The sequence below is a fragment of the Triturus cristatus genome, chromosome 2_2 (genome assembly GCF_964204655.1).
Source record: "Triturus cristatus chromosome 2_2, aTriCri1.1, whole genome shotgun sequence".
NCBI classification, from domain to species: domain Eukaryota; kingdom Metazoa; phylum Chordata; class Amphibia; order Caudata; family Salamandridae; genus Triturus; species Triturus cristatus.
In genome coordinates this window covers 624,534,304-624,555,329 of record NC_140582.1, presented here as the reverse complement: position 1 = coordinate 624,555,329, position 21,026 = coordinate 624,534,304, and the positions used below count along the sequence as shown (strand labels likewise).

The 21,026-nt window shown below is 43.7% G+C and overlaps 1 protein-coding gene across 12 annotated transcripts in view; it reads left to right on the top strand.

Moving 5' to 3' along the window:
* CBR4 (carbonyl reductase 4) overlaps positions 1-21,026 on the top strand; it is a 276,454-nt gene that overhangs the window by 230,997 nt on the left and 24,431 nt on the right. For 7 of the 12 annotated variants that reach the window (XM_085641799.1, XM_085641802.1, XM_085641801.1 and 4 more), the window contains one exon: positions 8,118-8,304. The exons of 2 other annotated variants lie outside the window; for them this stretch is intronic. In XM_085641799.1, the coding sequence (XP_085497925.1) occupies positions 8,118-8,296 (179 nt within the window). In that variant the 3' untranslated portion in view covers positions 8,297-8,304. Of the gene's footprint in view, positions 1-8,117; positions 9,255-21,026 lie in introns of those variants that run through there. 3 more of the 12 variants (XM_085641803.1, XM_085641806.1, XM_085641805.1) reach the window with 1 other exon arrangement.

The window sequence follows — 21,026 nt, the reverse complement described above, 5'->3', positions numbered from 1 at the left end:
TCACTGTTTGTATGTGTTGAACAGAGCATGTGTGCAGGACTGCATGGGTGGATGAGTGTGTGTATGGGTGTGTTAGTGAGTGAATGACTGTCTCAATAGTGTCTTTATGAGTAACTACATATGTTTAAAACTAGTATATGTGACTATTGGTTTATATATGTGAGTATATGTGAGAGTGAGAGATTGAAAGAGTTCCTGTATGAATAAGTATGTATTTCTATAAGTGATTGTTTAAAAGACTAAGTATGTGTAAGTTTCCGTAGAAGTAAGTGTGGTGGTGTGTGTATAACTGAATATGCAAGTAAATGTATGTTTGATTCTTTATTAGCATGAGTGACTATGTGTGTGAGTAGCTCTATGGATGAGTGGCATTGTGTAACAGGATGTATAGGTGTATGAGTACATATGATAAGTGAGTACATGTATGAGTGACTGTATTGGACTGTTGGTGAATGAGTGGATGTGTATGTGGATCTTAGAATTACTGAAGAGGTTGTTGTAACTGTTATTGGTATGTCCATTGTTTTGTAAATTTTAGTCTCTATTTTTGAATGTGTGTATCAAAGGTTTTATTAGGGGAAGAGGAGGTCTGCCACTCTATCACAAGGATGATGTCATCAGTGATGTCATCAGTGATGTCATTTGAGACGTCATCAGTGATGTCATCAGTGATGTCACTGACCATGTCATGAGTGATGTAATATGTGACGTCATCAGCAGTTCATTGCGGGCGCGCGAGTTATAGTTAGCTGAACTAACTATAACGGGGGAATTTCATTGGTTTTTTACGAGTAAAATGTCCAGCTAACTATAACATGTGTGAAACCTATGGTTTTTTCACTGAATTTCTAAGGTTTTTTAAATGCTAATTCCTAACTATAACGTGTGTGAAACCTATGGTTTTTTCACTGAATTTCTAAGGTTTTTTAAATGCTAATTCCTAACTATAACGTGTGTGAAACCCATGGTTTTTTCAGTGAATTTGCAAGGTTTTTTAAATGCTAATTCCTAACTATAACGTGTGTGAAACCCATGGTTTTTTCAGTGAATTTGCAAGGTTTTTTAAATGCTAATTTTTTTTTTTCTTCTATTTTTTCTAACATATTTTTATTTTAATTTTCTTACCTTTTATAAAGACTATGATTAAATTTTTAAAATTCTTTAATATGTTTTTTTTTATATATTTTTTAAAATAAACATGTAAAATTTATTTGCAGTACTTTTTTTCTATTTTTTTTTAAATTTTTTTAGTACGCGTACCGTAAGCTCACGGTAAGCGTACGGTTTACGCAACGTCCATAATTTTCCTACGCTGCTTGCGTATAGTTACGCAATTTGCGTAGCCGCGCGTACTCCGCGTGGGACGCGTACGCGTGTACGCTACACGCGCACGTTACGCGGAAGTGCCGGGAGTGACTGTTATGCGCATGCGCGCAAGCGCGTGTCTTTTTTACGCGCATGCGCACTTTTGCCGTAAGCGTACCGTAAGCGTACGGTAGGTCATGTGATCATGAAACACAACTTTTGATTGGTTGAAACTACTTTCAGTTCTAGAACTCTCCTACACCACACCCATTCCCCTCATTTCTGCTTGTGATCCCTTGGGAGAAGGAGCTGGTTTGTCTTTGGGATACGATGGCAGAACAGCAGAGCTCTTCTGAGAGTGAGGCTAGCACTAGCAGCACTGTCTTGAGGCAGAGATCGAGGAAACAAAAGCCCTCTTATGTATGGGATTATTTTACTTTTCCTGAAGGCCAGCAAAAGGTAAATGCACCCTTAGTGACTTGTAAGCTGTGTAAGCGTGTACTTTCTAGAGGTAATCCTAACAGGAAGTATTCCTTTGGGAATCACACCATGAAGAGACACCTCCAGGATGTACACAGAAGGACACATGGTCATCTTTTTGGAGGTAACTCTTCAGAAAGACAAGCCAGTACATCCACAGCAGCTCAGCCTGAACCATCATCTGCAGGGCTGACTCCTTCTTCTGCAGGTCAGGTGAGCCCTTCATCTGTGGGGGGAGAATCTCCTTTTGCTGGCCCTCTGGAAATCAACCCTCGATTTCGGAAGGTTGATATTCGATGCACATTTTGTCAAGATCTAATTTGCTATAGGGAGACCAGTGTTTCCCTAGTGAACAACAAAATAGATCAGCACATTTGTCGCTTTGAATAATTTTCCCATGCTTCCTTTCCTCTGTCCCTGCATGAACACAACGGTTCTTTTAAGAGCCAACCTTATCTTTCATCTTTTTTTTACATATGTTTTTAAAAACTTTTTTTTATTTTTTTTTACCGTACGCGTACGGTGCGCGTACTTTTTTTTTTTTTTTTAAAACACTAAAAATCAATAAACACATTACAAGGTCCTTGAGAGACTACAATTATTATTATTGACTTACCATACTCACTGAAAAAATATTTATTCATTTGTTTTTTTAAAAAATAGTTTTAAAAATGTTTGTAGTTTTCGAAAATTTTCTATATCTATCTGGAAAAAAAGAAAAAAGTATTAATATTTTTAAAACATTTTATAATACAGTACACATATTTACATTTTTTTCCATAAAATATTTTTGCCTTATTTTTGCTGTTTTCAGAATATATTGCATTTCACTATAAATTGTGAAAGCAATTGCATTCATCATTTTACAGCGGGCAAAAAAAAATAACAATCACAAAGATTGTATTAAAAAAGCCCTGATTCTTTTTTTACTTAAACTTAACATTATAGAAATGCATAATATTCTAAAAAAATATCATCTAATACCAATACTTATTTCTTTAAAATACCGTCTGATATGTTTGTTTCAGAAGTATAATCACAATATTATATCTCAAATAACTCCAAAATACATCTGATTTCATTTCCTTTAGACCAAATAGTAATTTTAAAATTCTTTTTTGATTAAATTTCCAATGGTAATCCAATAAAATTCTAAAGTTTTATTTGTACAGATCTCACCGATTCTCTGTAACAATTCCTTTATTGTATTTAAATATATTACTACATTTCTTTTCACAATAGTCACAAAACGAAATTTCTATGCCAATTTGAATGCACACTAACTGCTCTTTTTTTTGGGCAAGTGAAAATCACTTTTACAAACTGTCACATTATGAAACCACTTTTCAGATTTTTTAAAAAGCCCATGTCCAGACTGCTACACTACAGCAAGGGCAACCAGCCTTAGTGATGCTGAATGTATTTGCATTACAGACTGAAACCTGAAAACCCCACTCGCTTGTAAATACTGTGCATGACTATACATGGCAAGCACATGGGTGTGTGCTAAGACTCTGCTTCTTCCCCCAAAAATTCGCTCCCCCTTTCCATCTAATGCAACTGTGAAATCACCAGAGCAAGACGCAATAAATCTCTGCCTATAATTCCTCTCTGCACACAGAGTCATGTTTTCACATTAGTCCCAAAACGAAATTTCTTTGCCAATTTGAAAGCACACTTACTGCTCTTTTTTTTTTCGGCGCAAGTGAAAATCACTTTTACAGACTGACACATTATGAAACCACTTTTTTTGATTTATTTAAATGCACATGTCCAAACTGTTTTTTCAGACCACCACCATGTGTATTCTCGGTGACTGCCTACACTCCAGCAAGGGCAACCAGCCTTAGTGATGCTGAATGTATTTGCATTACAGACTGAAACCTGAAAACCCCACTCGCTTGTAAATACTGTGCATGACTATACATGGCAAGCACATGGGTGTGTGCTAAGACTCTACTTCTTCCCCCAAAAATTTGCTCCCCCTTTCCATCTAATGCAACTGTGAAATCACCAGAGCAATACGCAATAAATCTCTGCCTATAATTCCTCTCTGCACACAGAGTCATGTTTTCACATTAGTCCCAAAACTAAATTTCTTTGCCAATTTGAAAGCACACTTACTGCTCTTTTTTTTTTCGGGGCAAGTGAAAATCACTTTTTACAAGTGAAAATCACTTTTACAGACTGACACATTATGAAACCACTTTTTTTGATTTATTTAAATGCACATGTCCAAACTGTTTTTTCAGACCACCACCATGTGTATTCTCGGTGACTGCCTACACTCCAGCAAGGGCAACCAGCCTTAGTGATGCTGAATGTATTTGCATTACAGACTGAAACCTGAAAACCCCACTCGCTTGTAAATACTGTGCATGACTATACATGGCAAGCACATGGGTGTGTGCTAAGACTCTGCTTCTTCCCCCAAAAATTCGCTCCCCCTTTCCATCTAATGCAACTGTGAAATCACCAGAGCAATACGCAATAAATCTCTGCCTATAATTCCTCTCTGCACACAGAGTCATGTTTTCACATTAGTCCCAAAACGAAATTTCTTTGCCAATTTGAAAGCACACTTACTGCTCTTTTTTTTTTCGGGGCAAGTGAAAATCACTTTTACAGACTGACACATTATGAAACCACCATGTGTAACTACAACAAAAACAATTTCCATTTCTATTATTCATTTCTTAAGTTACCACATACATCCCCTCTCAAACTGTAAACTCACCTTTAAAATTAGTTAGTTCTGAAAGAAATGTGACACTCAAACAGCAGATTATCAGAGCCAGGATCTCTGTTGTGTTCACCTCTCTCCTCTCAGCAGAACCAGATAATGGCAAACTTTCCCTCTATTTTTCCACACATATACTTGTAAGTTTCAAATCTCAGTGCTTCCCCCTTTTTTTCAAATGTAATCACACATTTCTATTGGTTGAAAACCAACCCTTTTCCAAAAGTACCCTTCCCCCAACTTGACTTCTGCCTAGTACCCTTCCCCCAACTTGACTTCTGCCTGCTACCATAGCAACAGCTCATGGAACACTGCTGTGTTGAGTTAGGTCAGAAGTTCGCCAAACAATGTTTCAATTCCACAGAGCAAGAGTGCTTGACTTTTCAAACCTAACAGCAAATCCATAGTACTGTTCTTTGGTTACACATTTTTTTTTACCAATACAAAACATGCTTCTATTAATTTACACATACAGCCTAGTTTTTATTCTAGAATGGTATGAAACAGCCAATCAGTTCTTTTTGTTTTGAAAAAAATATGTATGCCTCCATTTCCAAACTGTCTTTCTTTTCATATTGCCATTCTACTGAAAGACACCTCCTGAGTGCATCCAGTTCTCCTTTGAAGATGTTCACAGTGTGGATTGTAGGGCACAGCTATGTCTTCTGGAGTGAAAAGTTTGCAGAGAAAACAGGTATGGTGAGAGACCTTGCTTTGCCAAATGTAGACATTAAATGGATTGGTCAGAGAGGGTTAAAGTGGCACCAATTGACGCCATTGGTGAAATCCTTCATTCAAATCCAACACCCTGACCTCATAATAGTGCACTGTGGTGGCAATGACCTAGGCACTTTGACTGGGGTAGGTCTGGAAATGCTTATGAAGGACACCTTTGCACAACTGTTTACACTTTTCCCTAAAACTGCCTTTGTGTTTTCCAACATATGCCAAAGGCAAAAATGGAACTGGTCCAATCATTTCTGTCCACAGATTGACAAAGCAAGAAAGCACGTCAACAAATCTGTTTCTGCTTTCCTCCGTGACTATGGTATGGGTGCCATTTACCACAACAACTTGCGTTATGACATGCAAGACATTTATAGAGGAGATGGTGTGCACTTCAATGATGAAGGGAACAGAGTCTTCCTCTTGAACCTTAGACTCTGCATCGGTACTTACTTGTAGGTACCACTAAAAAAATGACTTCATAAACACAACAGCTCTTTTTAGAGCTCCCTAATTTCTAAACTCTTAAATCTGCTTTTCATTTATTTTTTTTTATTTTTTTTACCGTACGCTTACCGTAAGCTTACCGTACGCGTACCCCGTGATTTTTTTTAAAATCAATAAATGTTTTTTTTGTACTTTTCTGTCCTTCTTTGACCCCCTTACAAATGTTAGGGGGTCTGTAACTCTCCTCATTGCCCCCTTTCCTTGTTTTCACTCTTTTTTTTCAGAGTGAAATACACAAAATGGCGGCCGCCGCTTCCTGGTTTCGGCCGATTCGAATGTTTACTAAGATCTAAGAGCCAATCAGAATCGCGCTCGCGCACGCCACCGTACGCTTACCGTAAGCGTACGGTAAGCGTACCGTAAGCGGGCTCAGATATATATATTGATTTAAAGGCTATTTTCTCAGAATCTACTGAACAGATTTACACCAAACCTACAAAAGGCACTTCCTTGACCTAGGGACTACCTCTCTGCCAAATTTTGAGTAATTCTGTTCAGCCGTTCGGGCTGTAGCTCGTTCTAAAGGTCCTATGGAAAAATGCATGGGAAAAACGCGTTTTGGGACCCCCCTTTTATCTCAGCCCCCGCTTGACGGATCCCCCCGAGACTTTCAGGGTAGGAGCGGAGCGTAGCGCCCCACCTATTTTGAGAAATTCGCGAGGATTCGTCGACCGGCGCCAAAGTTATTCAAAATAGAATGTTGAGGTTTTCCTATGGAAACGTGGTCCTAACTATAACTACCTACTGGCGACCGCCAGTAGGTAATATATATGATGTGGTTCTGCATTGCCATATAGGGGCTCTGGTGACATTTACAATGAAGTCGGCCTTCATCCTCGTAGTTTATGATGTCAAAAGAATCTCTCTATGGCTATATTGGACTATATTACATAGTTACCGATTACATAACATACATATATAATATAGGCACCCAACACTAATGGAAACATTAAATTAAAATAATATATGAATGTTACAATAATGTGCATTATAAAATCTGTGTTTCCCCGCTTTCCCAACCCTCCATCTGCACTCTTGGATCTTTAAAGTGGAGAAGATCTCTCCCTCTTTGGCATCCTTAAACCACAGATGGGAATGATAGAGGGTGTACCATGTACAGATAGTGACTGAGAGTGTGCGGAGATTGTCCAGGACCTGACCTGAGGTGTGCTGTGTTTGGGAGGTAGGGCGGGAGATATATAGGCTTTGCTTGTTTACAGCGTGTTTGAGAGTTCACAGATTTGCTGGGGATGTGTGGCCCAGGGGTGAGGATATGCCATGTAGGAGAATGCAGATCATAATTGAGTGATGTTGAGGATTTTAAGGGTAGGCCTGTGTCCAACATGTGTATAGAACAAGAATGAGTATGACCAGGGGGAGTGCTTTGCTCAGGATGTTCACAGTATTGCACTTGGTGTGCCAAGCATAGCTGCGAGTGAACAGCTTGTGCCTCAGTGTATGCAGCACATAACTTACGATATGGAGTGAAAGGGGTTGACAATATAAGGAACCAATGTTGTGCATAGCATGGCCAAGGGTGTGCAAAGCATGGTTGTGAGGGTATGCAGTGTATAGCCGAGGGTGATGGTCAGACGACACAGTGTGACCTGGGCGAGGGTTTGCAAGACATGGCTTATTGTATGTAGTGCGATTTGCAGGATTTGGTTTATGGTGGTGAGTACATGGCTCGGAGTCTGAAAGCAGTGGTTGGTGATGTGCTTGGTGTATGGAGCTGAGTATTTGCAGTATGTGGGTTGAGGTGAGCTGGGCCTGACTGACTGATGGAGTCCAGATAGAGTGTGAATTCAGTTGGGCAGAGTGTGGGTCAAAAAAACAGACTGAGTAGGAGATCTTTTTTCCATACGGTAATATTGCATCATGAAGCGGGCTGCTAAAATACGTGTACAGCATCTCAGTGGTCTGCTAGTAAATATAGTCTTAATTGTTAATCGTGCCAGAACCCCTTGTTGTGCTAGTTAGCGTGTGGACTGGATATTCCCTTCATGTTATCACTGCTCTAGAAATCTAGTAGATAAGAAATGTGACCGCTGACTTCTTCAGTAAAGATTTACATTTTGGCTGACGCAATTCCTGTCAGAAGATCATTACGGACCACAAGAAAGCCTTATGAAATGGAATTTGTTATTATGATTAAAGATGGCTAAGTGCGTTAATCTCCAGTCCTTTTCTCTCGTACTTCATCTTGAATGTAATTAGTACATGCATAAAACCTGTTTCTTGACCTTTATGAGTGCAACAAATAAAGAGTTGAATATAAATTGCTTCATTACCAGGTTCTTTGTGGACGAGTGGAGCAGTGATTGCAGTTATACCGAGAGCTATATTTCTTCTTCTCTAGGTTTCATCCACACAGACATGACAGCGCACTTGAAAGAGGATCAGCTGAAGGCTGCAATCCCTCTTGGAAGATTCGGAGAAGCTCGTGAAGTGGCGCAGGCGGTGCTCTTTCTCCTCGAGGCGCCCTACGTCACGGGCCATGTACTGCTGGTGGACGGAGGCCTGCAGCTTTCCATTTAAATGACTCGGTAACTGGAAAATGTCATTTATCAGTTTAAAAAAACTTTCGTCGCGTCCTGCCAGGCCATCGAAGCATAAACCACATTGCATGCATAAATTCCACATTTTGAATTACAGAATCAAAATTTGTATAATTTTACATTTGCAAGATGCGCTTAATATAATATTGCGGATATCCACCGATATGCCCGCGTTACCGCATTCAGAAGTGTTGGGTTGAGGTGAGGTTCCGGCCGTTTTCGGGTGAGGTGACGTTGCTGAACCCTCGTGGACACTTAAATTTGTAAGAATTCAGATTTCCTTGCAGGTTTCTTTCCATCCCTGGGAAATCACTCAAGTGGACTTCCGGTAAAGGCTGGATTAAGGACATTTCTAGGGTAGAAAGGGGGCAAGCGTTCCTGTGTACCAGAGGTGTATAGGAAGGAGATTTACATGCACATTAACTGTTGATTTAAACATGCCTCATGCAAAAGTTCCTTCTGATGGAAATGGCGAACATGCACATTGTGTGTATTGGAATACTGCAGGAACTGTACAACTGAAATTTCTTGAAGTATTACTAGTAGAGAGCTTTGTGTATCACTAAAAAGTCCAGAGTCTGCTGCATATTGAGGAGTAACATTGTGCCGCACATTTACATATTTTCTGCTTGGAGCTTTGTGAATCTTGTCCATAATAGCAGGACTCCAAATTTTAAGAAAGCAAGCTTGTATCAAAAAAGGAAAAAAAAAAAGAAAAGGAAATTTTAATGTTCAAATTCTCATTAAGATTCTCAAGAATTGTGATGTGAATCACATGGTTGTACACACCTCTGATTAAAAAAACAAAAACAAAAAAAGTGTGGCCCCCAACAGTTGCGTTTCACTTATAACTCCACAGTGACTGAGTTAAAAGTATAAAAGGTTCATGTAATCACGCAAAGTTATTATAAAGATGGGCCAAGTATGTGACTTACAGACTTATTTTTGTTTGTACACTATATTACGCGAGCAGAGCTCCTTGCAAGGAACATGGTGTTATACCACATAATTCTGACTCTAAATGTGCTATATATTTTCTTGGTAGTGCCCAGTAAAAAAATGATAAATGTATGCAAGCGTTCGTTATTCAAGCCAAGCATTATGAATTCATGCTAGCAGTAGGCAGCAAGGCTTCCTGGAGTTTTTAAAAAACGTAGGAAACTTCTGCCCCCTGTCGATGTCTCAGTGTTTGTTCTGCAGTATTCATCATCTAGAGGCAAAATGTTACTAACTCAGCATTCTTCAACTGCAATTTGAATTTTGGAATGAGGCACATTAACAGAGCCTATATGTGTTTTGCAGCATGAATCTTTCTGGATTCACATGCTGTGCTTCTAATCTGCCGTCTAGTGGCCGGGTCTGGAATTGTCTATTCTTTATTTATTTATTATTTTTTGAGTGGGTGTCGTTGTTGACCATTTGGTGATTTGTTCCTCCACTTATGACGCACATCCCAGAACCCCCCTTGCATGTTAGCCATATTTAGATTTATATTTTCTGTTGGGTCTGAATGCAGGTGAGCTAAGTCCAGGACGGACTGGAGCAAAAGGAGCCTTTTTTTGTTTAAAAAAAAAAAAAAAAAAAGCAGAAAATACAGAGAAAAACCTACGGCCACCAAAGAACACTGACAAACACTGAAGAAGATGAATAGGAGTCAAACAGAAAGCCTCCGGCTAGGTTACCCCACAGGGCCACGAGGCACTCAACCCCGTGGTGCAGAGAAGTCTTAAAGGGTATGGCACATACTCCATTCAGGTTCTGCCCTAGATGCCACCACATACTGGCACGGAAGAACTGATACCAAGACTGCAATTTTTGGTTGCCAGGGGGCCATTCAATGGACGGTTGCAGAGTCTGTTTGACGTTCCAGCCGAAGAACCTTAAAGTAAGCCAAAAACTGATGGGCACACTATGCCCTGGCACATGCGCAGAAGCACACCGCTGGGTTGGGGGACTTCCATAGCGACAGCAATGCGATGATGTTCTAGACCAAGGAAGGGAGGCCTTCAAAGATAGAGCAACTGCAAAGGCGGTTACTCCACGTGTAGAAAAAATACAGGCACTCTCTACAATACACCCCTCCTACATCAGAGAATCAGTTGCCGCAAACTCCATTATCGTCATCATGGTGTGCAAGACAGCTGAATTGCAGTATCAGTGGTCCCACCACCTGACACTGAGAGCAAGTAGGCGAACATGGTGGGCAGGAAGATAGAATGGCAAACTCTTAACGCCCTCCTTGACAGGTATGCTCCCCAACAGCAGTGGCCAGAAATTGAGAGCCTCTTCCAACATCTCCCTGAGCACTACCAGAAAAGAGTTGACACTGGTACAGGAGGGAAAGACCATAAGAAACACCTGTCCAAAGTCAGCCCTGGATGCTGCTGACACTGCCAGCAGGTAGCTGTGCACAGGAGCCACACTCAAGAGACATGTCTGGCTGAAAGTGTCTGGTTTTAAGCAGGCGGTACAGGCCACAGTGCTCAATATACCTTTCACGCAGGAATTACTGTTTGGACAGCAATAGATGACTCTCTACAGAGGATGATAAAAGACAACAGAGCAAAATCCATGGGCGCTCTTCAATTCAGGTGCCATTTCAGAGGAGAAGCTACTCCTCGTAGGAAATGTGTTCGCGGGGGGGGGGCTCACATCCAAAACACATTCCATGCATCTTTCGCTGCACAGCAACCAACCAGCCCCACTTCAACAAAGTGGCAGTACACAGGGCAACAGAGGCAGTCCTTATGCAACGGTGCACAAAGAAGAGGAGTAGCACCAAGAGGAGATGCTCAGGTCACCAAGTGACTACCTGGGACACAGTTTCTACCACACAGCACATGTAAAACTGATAAGCGGGGGGCATTGCGCTTGTATATAATTCTCGTATTAAAGTGTGCTGTAATACTTTGTCTGCTCTTTCATGCAAAGCTTTTACCTTTTGCATCCAATTAACGGACAATGTGTCCTTTAATGGCATGCTGATTTGTTGCTGAAAATGTATAGCGGAATATAAAAAAATAATCATTCAGGAAAAGTCCCTTTTCTATACTACTAGAGTGGAAGAAGCATCTAATTCTACGAAGGTGCTATTTGAGACTGCCAAAAAGCTCTCCTTGGCCAGCGTTAAGGATTGCTCTGACCATAGTCAAGCTTTCTGTGAGACTTAGGCTACTGCATTCAGGGACAAAGTGGAGGGGGTTCTTAACATCTTTGCTTCGTCTTCCCTGTCTCTGCCATCTGATGCTGTGGTGCTTGCCTGTTTTCCGCCAAACAGCTCTTTCAGTGCCTTCATACCGCCCTCTACAGAGAAAGTTTCTGACTTGCTTAAATCAGCTAAATTCGGGTCTCCTTGAAACCCCACCCCTGTCCCCCAAAAATTGCAGCACTGGTGGCAGAAACCATTGCTACAAGCTTACTTCGATTTTCCATCTTATGTGTCATGGCGGCCAATTTCCACCTGAATGGAAAAAGGCATTAGTCCTGCCGCTCCTCAAAAAGCCTACTCTTAACCCCGCAGATCCGATTAATTACTGTCCAATTTCATGCCTGCCACTGCCCGCCAAGTTGATCGAAAAGATCATGAATGAGCAATTGGTTTAATATGTACAGGATAACAACCTGCTGGATTCCACCCAGTTCGGTTCAGGGCTGGGCACAGCACTGAAATCGCCCTTATAAAGTCCACTGAGTAAATCAGGAGCTCACTTGACAATGGTGGCAGGGCGGCGCTGATCCTGCTCGACCTATCCGCAGCCTTTGATAAGGTAAACCACAGGCTGCTGATGGATAGGTTGAGCAGGATATGAGTGTCGTCTGAGACTTGGAAGCTGCTGGACTCCTTTCTTAAAGGACGGGTTCAGTCAGTACAGATGGGAGAGTTCTCTTCCAGGGAATTCTCGCTACCTTGTAGCGTTCCTCAGGGGTCAGCCATCAGTCCCACACTTTTTATCATTTATGTGACGCCGCTAGCAGACCTTATTAGATTCTTCCGTTACATCTTATGCTGACGATGCGCAGATTGTCATCTCGCTAGAGAGCGGAGCATTAGCAGACAGTTCTAACTTTCGCAACTGTATGCAGGCTGTCAGTTTGTGGATGGCCAAGATTGAATTCCGGATAGATGGAGGTGCTCGTTTTTGGACCGCTGTCCTCTTTCTGGTACCGGAATGGTGGCCTGCAGAGCTGGGTTCCCTCCTTGCTCCTGTCAGGAAAGTAAACCAGCATTAGCATAGCCAATAGGTCTCGCTTTTGGGACCTTATAAGTGTTTAGCCATGCAACAGTTGCATAACTAAATACCTATAAGGTCCCAAAAGCGAGACCTATTGGCTATGCCAATGCTTGTTCTATATGTGGTATCCAAGGAGGGGACTTTGTACCTGCTGGAGGGGGCTTCCTACGTGCTGTTTAGAAGGAGGGGCTTTGCATCTGCTGTGCAGAAGAAGGGGGTGGGAATCTGCTACATACAAGGGGGGGGGGCTTGTTATCTGCTATGCCGAAGGGGGATGGCTTCGGTCGGGCAGGGCAGGTCGCGGCTACCTACAGAGGGTATGATTGCTTCCAGCTCTACACAAGGCGGCAGTGCGGGGCAGAGGATTTTAGCGGAATGAAGGTCACATGATAGACAGTCAAGAGAATGCCTTTCGTAAAATGGAAGCTGGTGGGGGGGGAAAATTGGGGGGGGGTCCTTCCCAGCGTGTGCCTCAGCCAGGGCAGAAGAGGGTGCCGGTTCGAGGGGGGACGGGAGGGTCTGGGAAGGACCATGGGGGATGCTCCGTGAACAATACACGAGGGCGACAGCGCCTTGGGGCTGACGGGGGTACCCGCGGGGTCCCCTTTAGTTGTGTATCGTTCGATGGATCCAAGAAGGGACCTCTACCTCCAGCACCCCGAGAGGGGGCTTTGGGGGGCACTCAGCCCTCGCGCCTGTTGAAACCGAAAGATGTGTGGCTGGACGAGCCACAAACCGACGAACGGGGGGCTCCTAAAGACCTACGCGCCTCTCGAGGCGCATCAAGGGGTCGGATGCGGGAGGGGGTGAAGGGTAGATTATAGATGATTCTGCCTCTACTGTGGGGGGGGGGTATCCTGCCTCTTCTGAAAGGGGGATATTCTGCCTCTCATAGAAGGAAGGGGGCATCACTCGGGCGGGGGCTGCATCTCTCCCATGCATCCGCCTGGGGAGGGGCTGTGCGCATCCTGCAGCCATGGCTGGGAGCTGGGGACAGCCAGAAGCGCAGCTCTATATATAGACACAGGAGGTGTAGGGACGTGTGCGCGCGGGTGGATTAGTAAACATCTTACAGCCGCTTTAATGGGGGCTGTGGGGTGGGGTAAGTGTGTTATAGCCCCCTCAGTATATTGATTCATGCACAAGTAAACATCTCATAGCCTCTCATGTGGGGGTGGATTTATCACGCACAAGTAAACATCTTATAGCCTCTCATGTGGGCTGCATTTATCATACACAAGTAAACATCTTATAGCCTCTCATGTGGGCTGCATTTATCATACACAAGTAAACATCTTATAGCCTCTTTCATGTGGGCTGTGGGGTGGATTTATCACGCACAAGTAAACATCTTATAGCCTCTCATGTGGGCTGCATTTATCATACACAAGTAAACATCTTATAGCCTCTTTCATGTGGGCTGTGGGGTGGATTTATCACGGCCAAGTAAACATAGCCTCTTGGCTGTGGGGTGGATTTAGCATGCGCAAGTAAACATCTTATAGCCTCTTACATGTGGGCTGCATTTATCATGCAGAAGTAAACATCTGATAGCCTCTTACATGTGGGCTGCATTTATCATGCACAAGTAAACATCTTATAGCCCCTTTCATGTGGGCTGTGGGGTGGATTTATCACGCACAAGTAAACATCTTATAGCCTCTTACATGTGCGTTTGTGAGGAGCAAATATGCGTTAGCCGCAGCAGGACGAAAGAAGGAATGGCCTTTACAGTGCGTGCACAGTGGTAAACGTGTTATAGTAGCTTTACTATATGTGTGCTTGCATGGGGGGGTTACACCTGACTTAATATGGGTTATGAGGTGGAGTAAACGTGTTACAGTCTATTTAAACATGCCATAGCCTCTTTAATATATGATTGTGAAAAGTAAGCATGGGGGTCTCTGCAGTATATGTGCATGAAGACTAGACATGGTATATACACATCCTCTGCGGCTTATATATGCGTGTGGACAATTAAATGTTAGTAAAGATGGTACAGCCTTTTTACTATGTGTGTGAACGTGGTGGGAATAAAGATGGTACAGCCTATTTACTGTGTGCGCTCAGGCAGGTGGATTAAACATGGTACAGCCTAGGTATTATGTGGGTTCACGCGGAAGAGTAACAAGCGTTGGCCACGCGCGAGCGGACGGAGACGCAATATGGGGTGGGGGAGGGGGAGAAGCGGGAGTTGTGTGTGCGCGTGCGTCATCGTGATCGCTCTGAAAGCGAAAGGGATCGCGATTGCGATGACGCACGAGTTTTCAAAGTGCTGCTGGCGGCCGGCTGCGCGCGTGCACGATCGCGTGAACGCAAGCGTTAGGCCAGCCAGCAGCACTTTGAAAAGCCCACATACAAAATGTCTCTTCGAGCCTTTGGCTCAGCGAGACCTAAAAACCTGGGCATAATCATTAATGATTCGCTCTCGTTGATGAATCAGGCCAAAGCTGTCACATCTGCTGCTTTCTACACTTTGAGATTAATAAAAAATATTCTTCCGTTTATTCCCAGCTACCTGCAGAAAACAGTAGTCACCTCAGTTATGTCTAGAATTGACTACGTGAACGTAAATTGCAAACCCTTCATAATGCGGCAGCTTGGATTTTATTTAAAATTCCTAGATCTCACTTTGTGGCCAATTCCATTAAGAAGCTACACTGGCTTCCAGTCAGACAGAGAGTGCTCTTTAAGGCCCTCTGCACCATGTATAAGTCTTTGCAGAATCAAGATCCTGAGTTGCTCATCAACAGTTTCTGGTGGTACCTGCCTTCCAGGACCCTGTGGTTTACTCGGCCAAACTAATACTAGTTCCAAGATTTAGGCGTGCTTCTTGGGGCGGCAGGGGCTTTGTGGAAGGAGCCTCCAAAGCCTGGGACAAGTTCCTCTTACTCTTAAATCAATGCCAAATCTGCTGGCCTTTAGGAAGGGTCTGAAAACTTGGCTCTTTTGGTCATGTTCATCCTGTGTTTAAGGGTTGCACTTTTACAGCAGTCATTTCAGCTAGTGCCAAGATGCCCATTGGGCAATCAAGCGCTTTACAAACTTTTAACATAACATAAGAGGCAGAATCAAAGGATTCCACAAGGAATGGCAAGACATCATGTCTGACAAATAGCTGCTCAACATCATCCAACACAGATATAGCATAGAAATCATAAAGATGCCGCCAGGCATCAAAAATGCAAGTTACAAAAAAAACAGGACCCTCATAAATATTACAGAAAGGTCAACAATCAAATCCAATGATATTTATGAATTTTTGTTCCAGTCTCTGAATTTAATCCACAGGCTTCTTGCAGTCCTTGAGCCCACATTTCTTGACATCAACATACGCCACGTTTCTTGACCTCGACACAACCAACATGTGTTTTATCGCTATTGCATATTCGCTTCCGACTTCATCAGGATTTAAAGTTGAAAGTGCTATTCCTATAGCCACGTCTCATCTAATTCTATAATCGATCAATGGTTTAATCTTATTTCGTGTAAAGTAGGCGGAATAGTGTCCCAACAGAACTATATCAAGGCCCAACGGGAGAGTACTCTGTCCCAGCCACATGTATATCCTAAAAACACTATTACTCCACATTCTGCTGCTCATGTAGCAACAGTTTAATCACACATAGTTAAATGTTGGATGATATTACATCCAGGGACCCTTGTAAAAGAAAGTTTGTATAAACAATATGAATATATATCTCGATACTAAACACCACTCCGCGCTGTTCGGAGTTGATGATGTCAGTGATAATACTTGCATCAAACCTGGGCACCAAAAGGAACAAATAGTAAAGCTTACTGTAAGAAAATTCAATAGAATTTCAATTACTTACAATTTCAAGTCTTGACGAAAGAGTACTCTGTCCCAGTCACAAACACATCTGGCATTATAGTTGGGCGCCATGTACAGACTCGTTATATACTGGCTTCAAACATAAAAACAGGCTTAGTCACCAAGATATGTTATGCGATGGCCATCTTGACAATCCAAGATCTTAAGCAAACTCTCTATTCTTTTGAATAAATACATCCCATGTTCTCAGAACTTAATCACGGTGACAAAAGTTGTTACTAAATCTTATCTGAAAGAGACAAGTAGTCTCTTTCCTTCAGAATTTCCCGCAGGCGTCCGACTGGATCCGAAGAATTTTTTCGTCAGCAGTACCCCCTGCGCGCCGAAAGGTGGCGTTGATCGGCTCCGTGTGCTTCGTTGGCATCGTGGTCACCGGAATGACGTTGCGGTAGCTACTTAGACGCCACCCTCGCTTGCTGACGTCAGTTCTTTCTTTTTCCGCACCAGCCAGTGCAGATCCGGAGAGAGCGGTACCTCCAGTTACTTTTTGACTGACATGATTTTGCGACTTTTGTCAACACCATTTTTTGAGTCTGTCGACTCCTGCACGCAGGGATGTCCAGTTGTCCTCGGCCAGGCTTCAAGGATTGCGACACCTGTCGCAAGCTGATGCCGGTTACGGACCAGCACTCTGTGTGCCTGTGGTGCCTGGAGCGCGACCATAATCCCAAATCGTGCTCCGAGGGACCGTTCGCGGAATCACCACCACTCGTCTTCGAAGTCTTCACACTCCTCAGGTAAGTCGAAGTACAAGAAGAAGTCGAAGAAGGATCGTCGCTCTTCGACTTCCATCCGTCCATCGTCTGACGTGACGATGGATGAGGACGGTGCCCGTCCCGCGGGTCCTGAAGGGTTGACTCCGAGTCTCCCCCCTTCCCCCCTTTCTGGAAGCCGGCGCGCTTTTGGGCCCTGTGGACTCGGCAGCTTCGGCCCCGGCACCGCAGGGTTTCCTTGGATCCAGGCCTGGATCCGGATCGGCGACGGTCGACCTGGTAACACCTCTCCCGGTGCCGATTCCACCAGCACCACATCCGCAGCCAACGCCCGTTGTGTCCCCAGCCGGCGTCGACCCCAACCTCCACCCTGGCTTGGAAACGGAGCCAGACCGACGCCAGATCCGGCGCCAAGCGGTACTTTTGTACCTCTGTTCTACCCTGGTGTTCCCTACAGGCCAGAGGAGGGCGAGGATGACTGTGAAGGGTCTGTAGACCCTTTAGCTGACCAGTTGGATGAACTCGGTTCTTACTTATCTTATGCGCGCTCCCTTTGAGCTGCTACATAACTGTCCTCTCAGACTACTCATTTTAAAGACTGTCTTTCTGGTTGCCATCACCTCTGCTCGCAGGGTGAGTGAACTCCAGACTCTTTCTTCAGAACCTCCTTTTCTAGCGTTCCATCCGGACAAGGTTGTCCATCGAACTTGACCCTCTTTTCTTCCCAACGTGGTTACTTCTTTCCACATTGGTCAAACCCTCACTTTTTCCACCTTCTTTCCGCATCCTTCTTTGGAGGAAAAGAGGCTCCACCGTCTGGATCCAAAATGTGCGCTTTCAATTTATTTGGATCACACCAAGCAATTCCAGGTGGATGACCAGCTCTCTGTTGGCTACGTGGGCGCCAAAAAAGGTCGGGCCGTGCACAAACGGACCATCTCTAGGTGGGTCGTTTTGTGCATTAAAGTTTGCTACTCTTTGGAAAAGAAGGAGCCTCTGGTGAAGCTGCGTGCCCATTCCACCAGGGCGACTGCAGCTACCACTGCTTTGGGACGGGGAGTTCCCCTCAATGACATCTGTCAGGCAGCTACGTGGGCATCTCTGCACACGTTCACAAAACACGACTGCCTAGACAGCCAAGTCCGGAGAGACAGCTTTTTTGACTGTTCTGTTCTCCAGGACTTTCTGGTGTGAACTTATTTTGCAGACCATCCTCCGGGGTTGGTATTGCTGGGGTATCTATTCTGAAAGTAAGGAATCTATAACTAATTGTCTCTTTCAGATGAACATAGATCAGTTATCGATTCCGTACCACTCCACCCATCCTCCCCTTTCTGCGAACTGACTTCTAGGGTCAGGGAATCCCTTTTCAGGGCCCTAGTATTGTGCATCAGTGGTCAGTGTTTTGCATGGCTCTGCGCTTCTGGTGTGAAATGGTGTGTAAAAGAACTGACGTCAGCACGCGAGGGCGGCATCTAAGTAGCTACCGTGACGTCATCCAGGCGATCACGGCGCCAACAACGGACGCTGACCCGACCGACGCCCCTTTCAACGCGCAGGGGTACTGCTGCCAAAAAAATTCTCTGGATCCAGTCGGACGCCTGGGGGTAATTCTGAAGGTAAGGAATCTATAACTAATCAATGTCTCTTCCAGATATATTGTTACCGAAGGTAAGTAACTTGTTCATCAATGATTTAAATATACTAAGGTCATGGATATTACCCCATAATACACACACCGAATTACAATACCACAGCAGCACATAATATAGAATGTTCTAAAAAAAAAAATCACAACAACTTCCAATTTCATAGCCCGACGGGAGAGAACTCTGTCCCACTGTATATCTGGCGTTATTGGCTGGACGCCATATTGGAACTGATTTATATATGGGCGTTAGACATGAAAACAGGCTAAGTCTCCAAAATGTATTGTGAGAGGGCTATCCTAACAGTCCTTGACCTTAACCAAACTCACTATATTATCAAATCTGCACCTCTCATGTTTTCAAATCTCGAACAGAATAACTAGAATGTTCTTTACCTCACACCCTGTAAATCTAAATATACCGCACTATATTGGGACTGATTAATGCACTAGCGTTAGACCTAAAAACAGGCATCTCTGACCAGATATATTATGTTGCGACCAAAATCTAAATAGACCAAATTCCAAATCACTTAGGTGGTCATTAGGATGGCGGAAGGCCCGGCACCGCCGGGCCGGCGGTGGCAGTCCTTCCGCCATCACACAGGAAATTCTCACCGCCGAATTAGGATGTTGGTGGGAATCCCAATCTGTCCGCAGCGGACGGAAAGTCCGTCTGCCATGGTTCCACAAGGCGGTCCTATTCCACCCGCCTTGCAGAGCCAAAACACAGGACAGCATTGCAGCACCGCCAAGGGATTACGATATCCCATTCCGCCTGTCTTTTCGTGGCGGTCATCTCAAGGCGAAAACACAGGCGGAGGCTGGATTTGGGGCCCGTTGCGGGCCCTTTCTGTGTTGGGGGGAGCACTGGGGCGGTGTGCCCATGGTACCCCCTGCATTTCCATTCACTAAGTGACAAGCATCGCATGGTGCCTGCCACGTAGTGCAGGGAAATGCAGTACATGCCATTTTAACATTGTGTACTGTGCTGCAGCCAGCAACACCGTCCGCTATGTTAAAGGCCCTAGATGCGCCTGCCGGTGTGGCGGGCGCATCCTAATTGCAGTGTTGGGACCGCCGCATGCCTGATGGGCGGTCCCAAACACCGCAACGATGGCGGGCAGACTCAGTTCTGCCCACCATCGTAATGAGCCCCTAAGTTCTTACTCATACCACTTTTTACTCTTACGCATTTATAAGTAACATGTTAGCTCACACTATATATGTATATACGGCCTCAATAAGTCATAAGCCACATTACTTGCTTTCTTACTTACCCACCTAAAATAAAGTACTGAACTCAACTGAGTTAATCCAAACTGTAAATTAATTCCTTACAAGTACTATATTCACATACTCCGTCACAAATAATTAATCAAACTCCAACGTTGTAATATTCTTACTTCACAGCAATCATCTATAACATCCTGATTATTGTCATAAATGTCAAACAGGACACTTGAATAACGGATGGTATACCCACCAGTCATTTATCCAATCAAGAAACAATGCAAAACGATCAAGCAAAAGAAAAAATCAAGATCATATACTCTTCACTTGGAACATCAAGTCAATGTCCATTACAACATGACCATGTTGATGTACGTAAAATTACTTCATCTACCTTCATGCACTTGAAAATTGGCATTAAAAACACTAAAAACAAGAGTGAAAATACACTAATGTATATAAAGTAGATGGGACAGCAAGTTGACGTTTATCCCTAGTAGTCCACTTAAATCTTTCTAAATCACAGCAAACGTTTTAGTTACATGTTCCATTCCCCAGAAAATATTGTAATTCATGATCCACATTTGGTCCCTGATCCACAGCTTTTAATCTCATAATCCATACCGCCTCACATCTTCTAATTTTTTTTTTTTTTTGCGAAAACCTTTATTGTGCATAAAAAATTCAATACAAACATGGGCCTACAACCACCAGGGCCGGCCGCTAATATATACATGGTCATCAACATCAAGGCAGTAACAGGCCCCCTGGGGCTCAGCCAAATTAGCAAGTTACTGAGTGCACCTCAGAGGCTATCAGGATTCATAAATTTTAGAAATACAAACAAATGGAGAAAAAATAAAATAATACCAAAAAACAAGGCGGAAACCATCGAAAAAGGGCGTCTTGCCACCGCCGGGGTACCACACAATACATACTCCACCCTCGGGTGGTCAATGAGGATGAGCAAGGGGGAGGTGGGGGCAACGGGAGAGCCACAACCATTTACAGGTAAAATGTGATAGTCC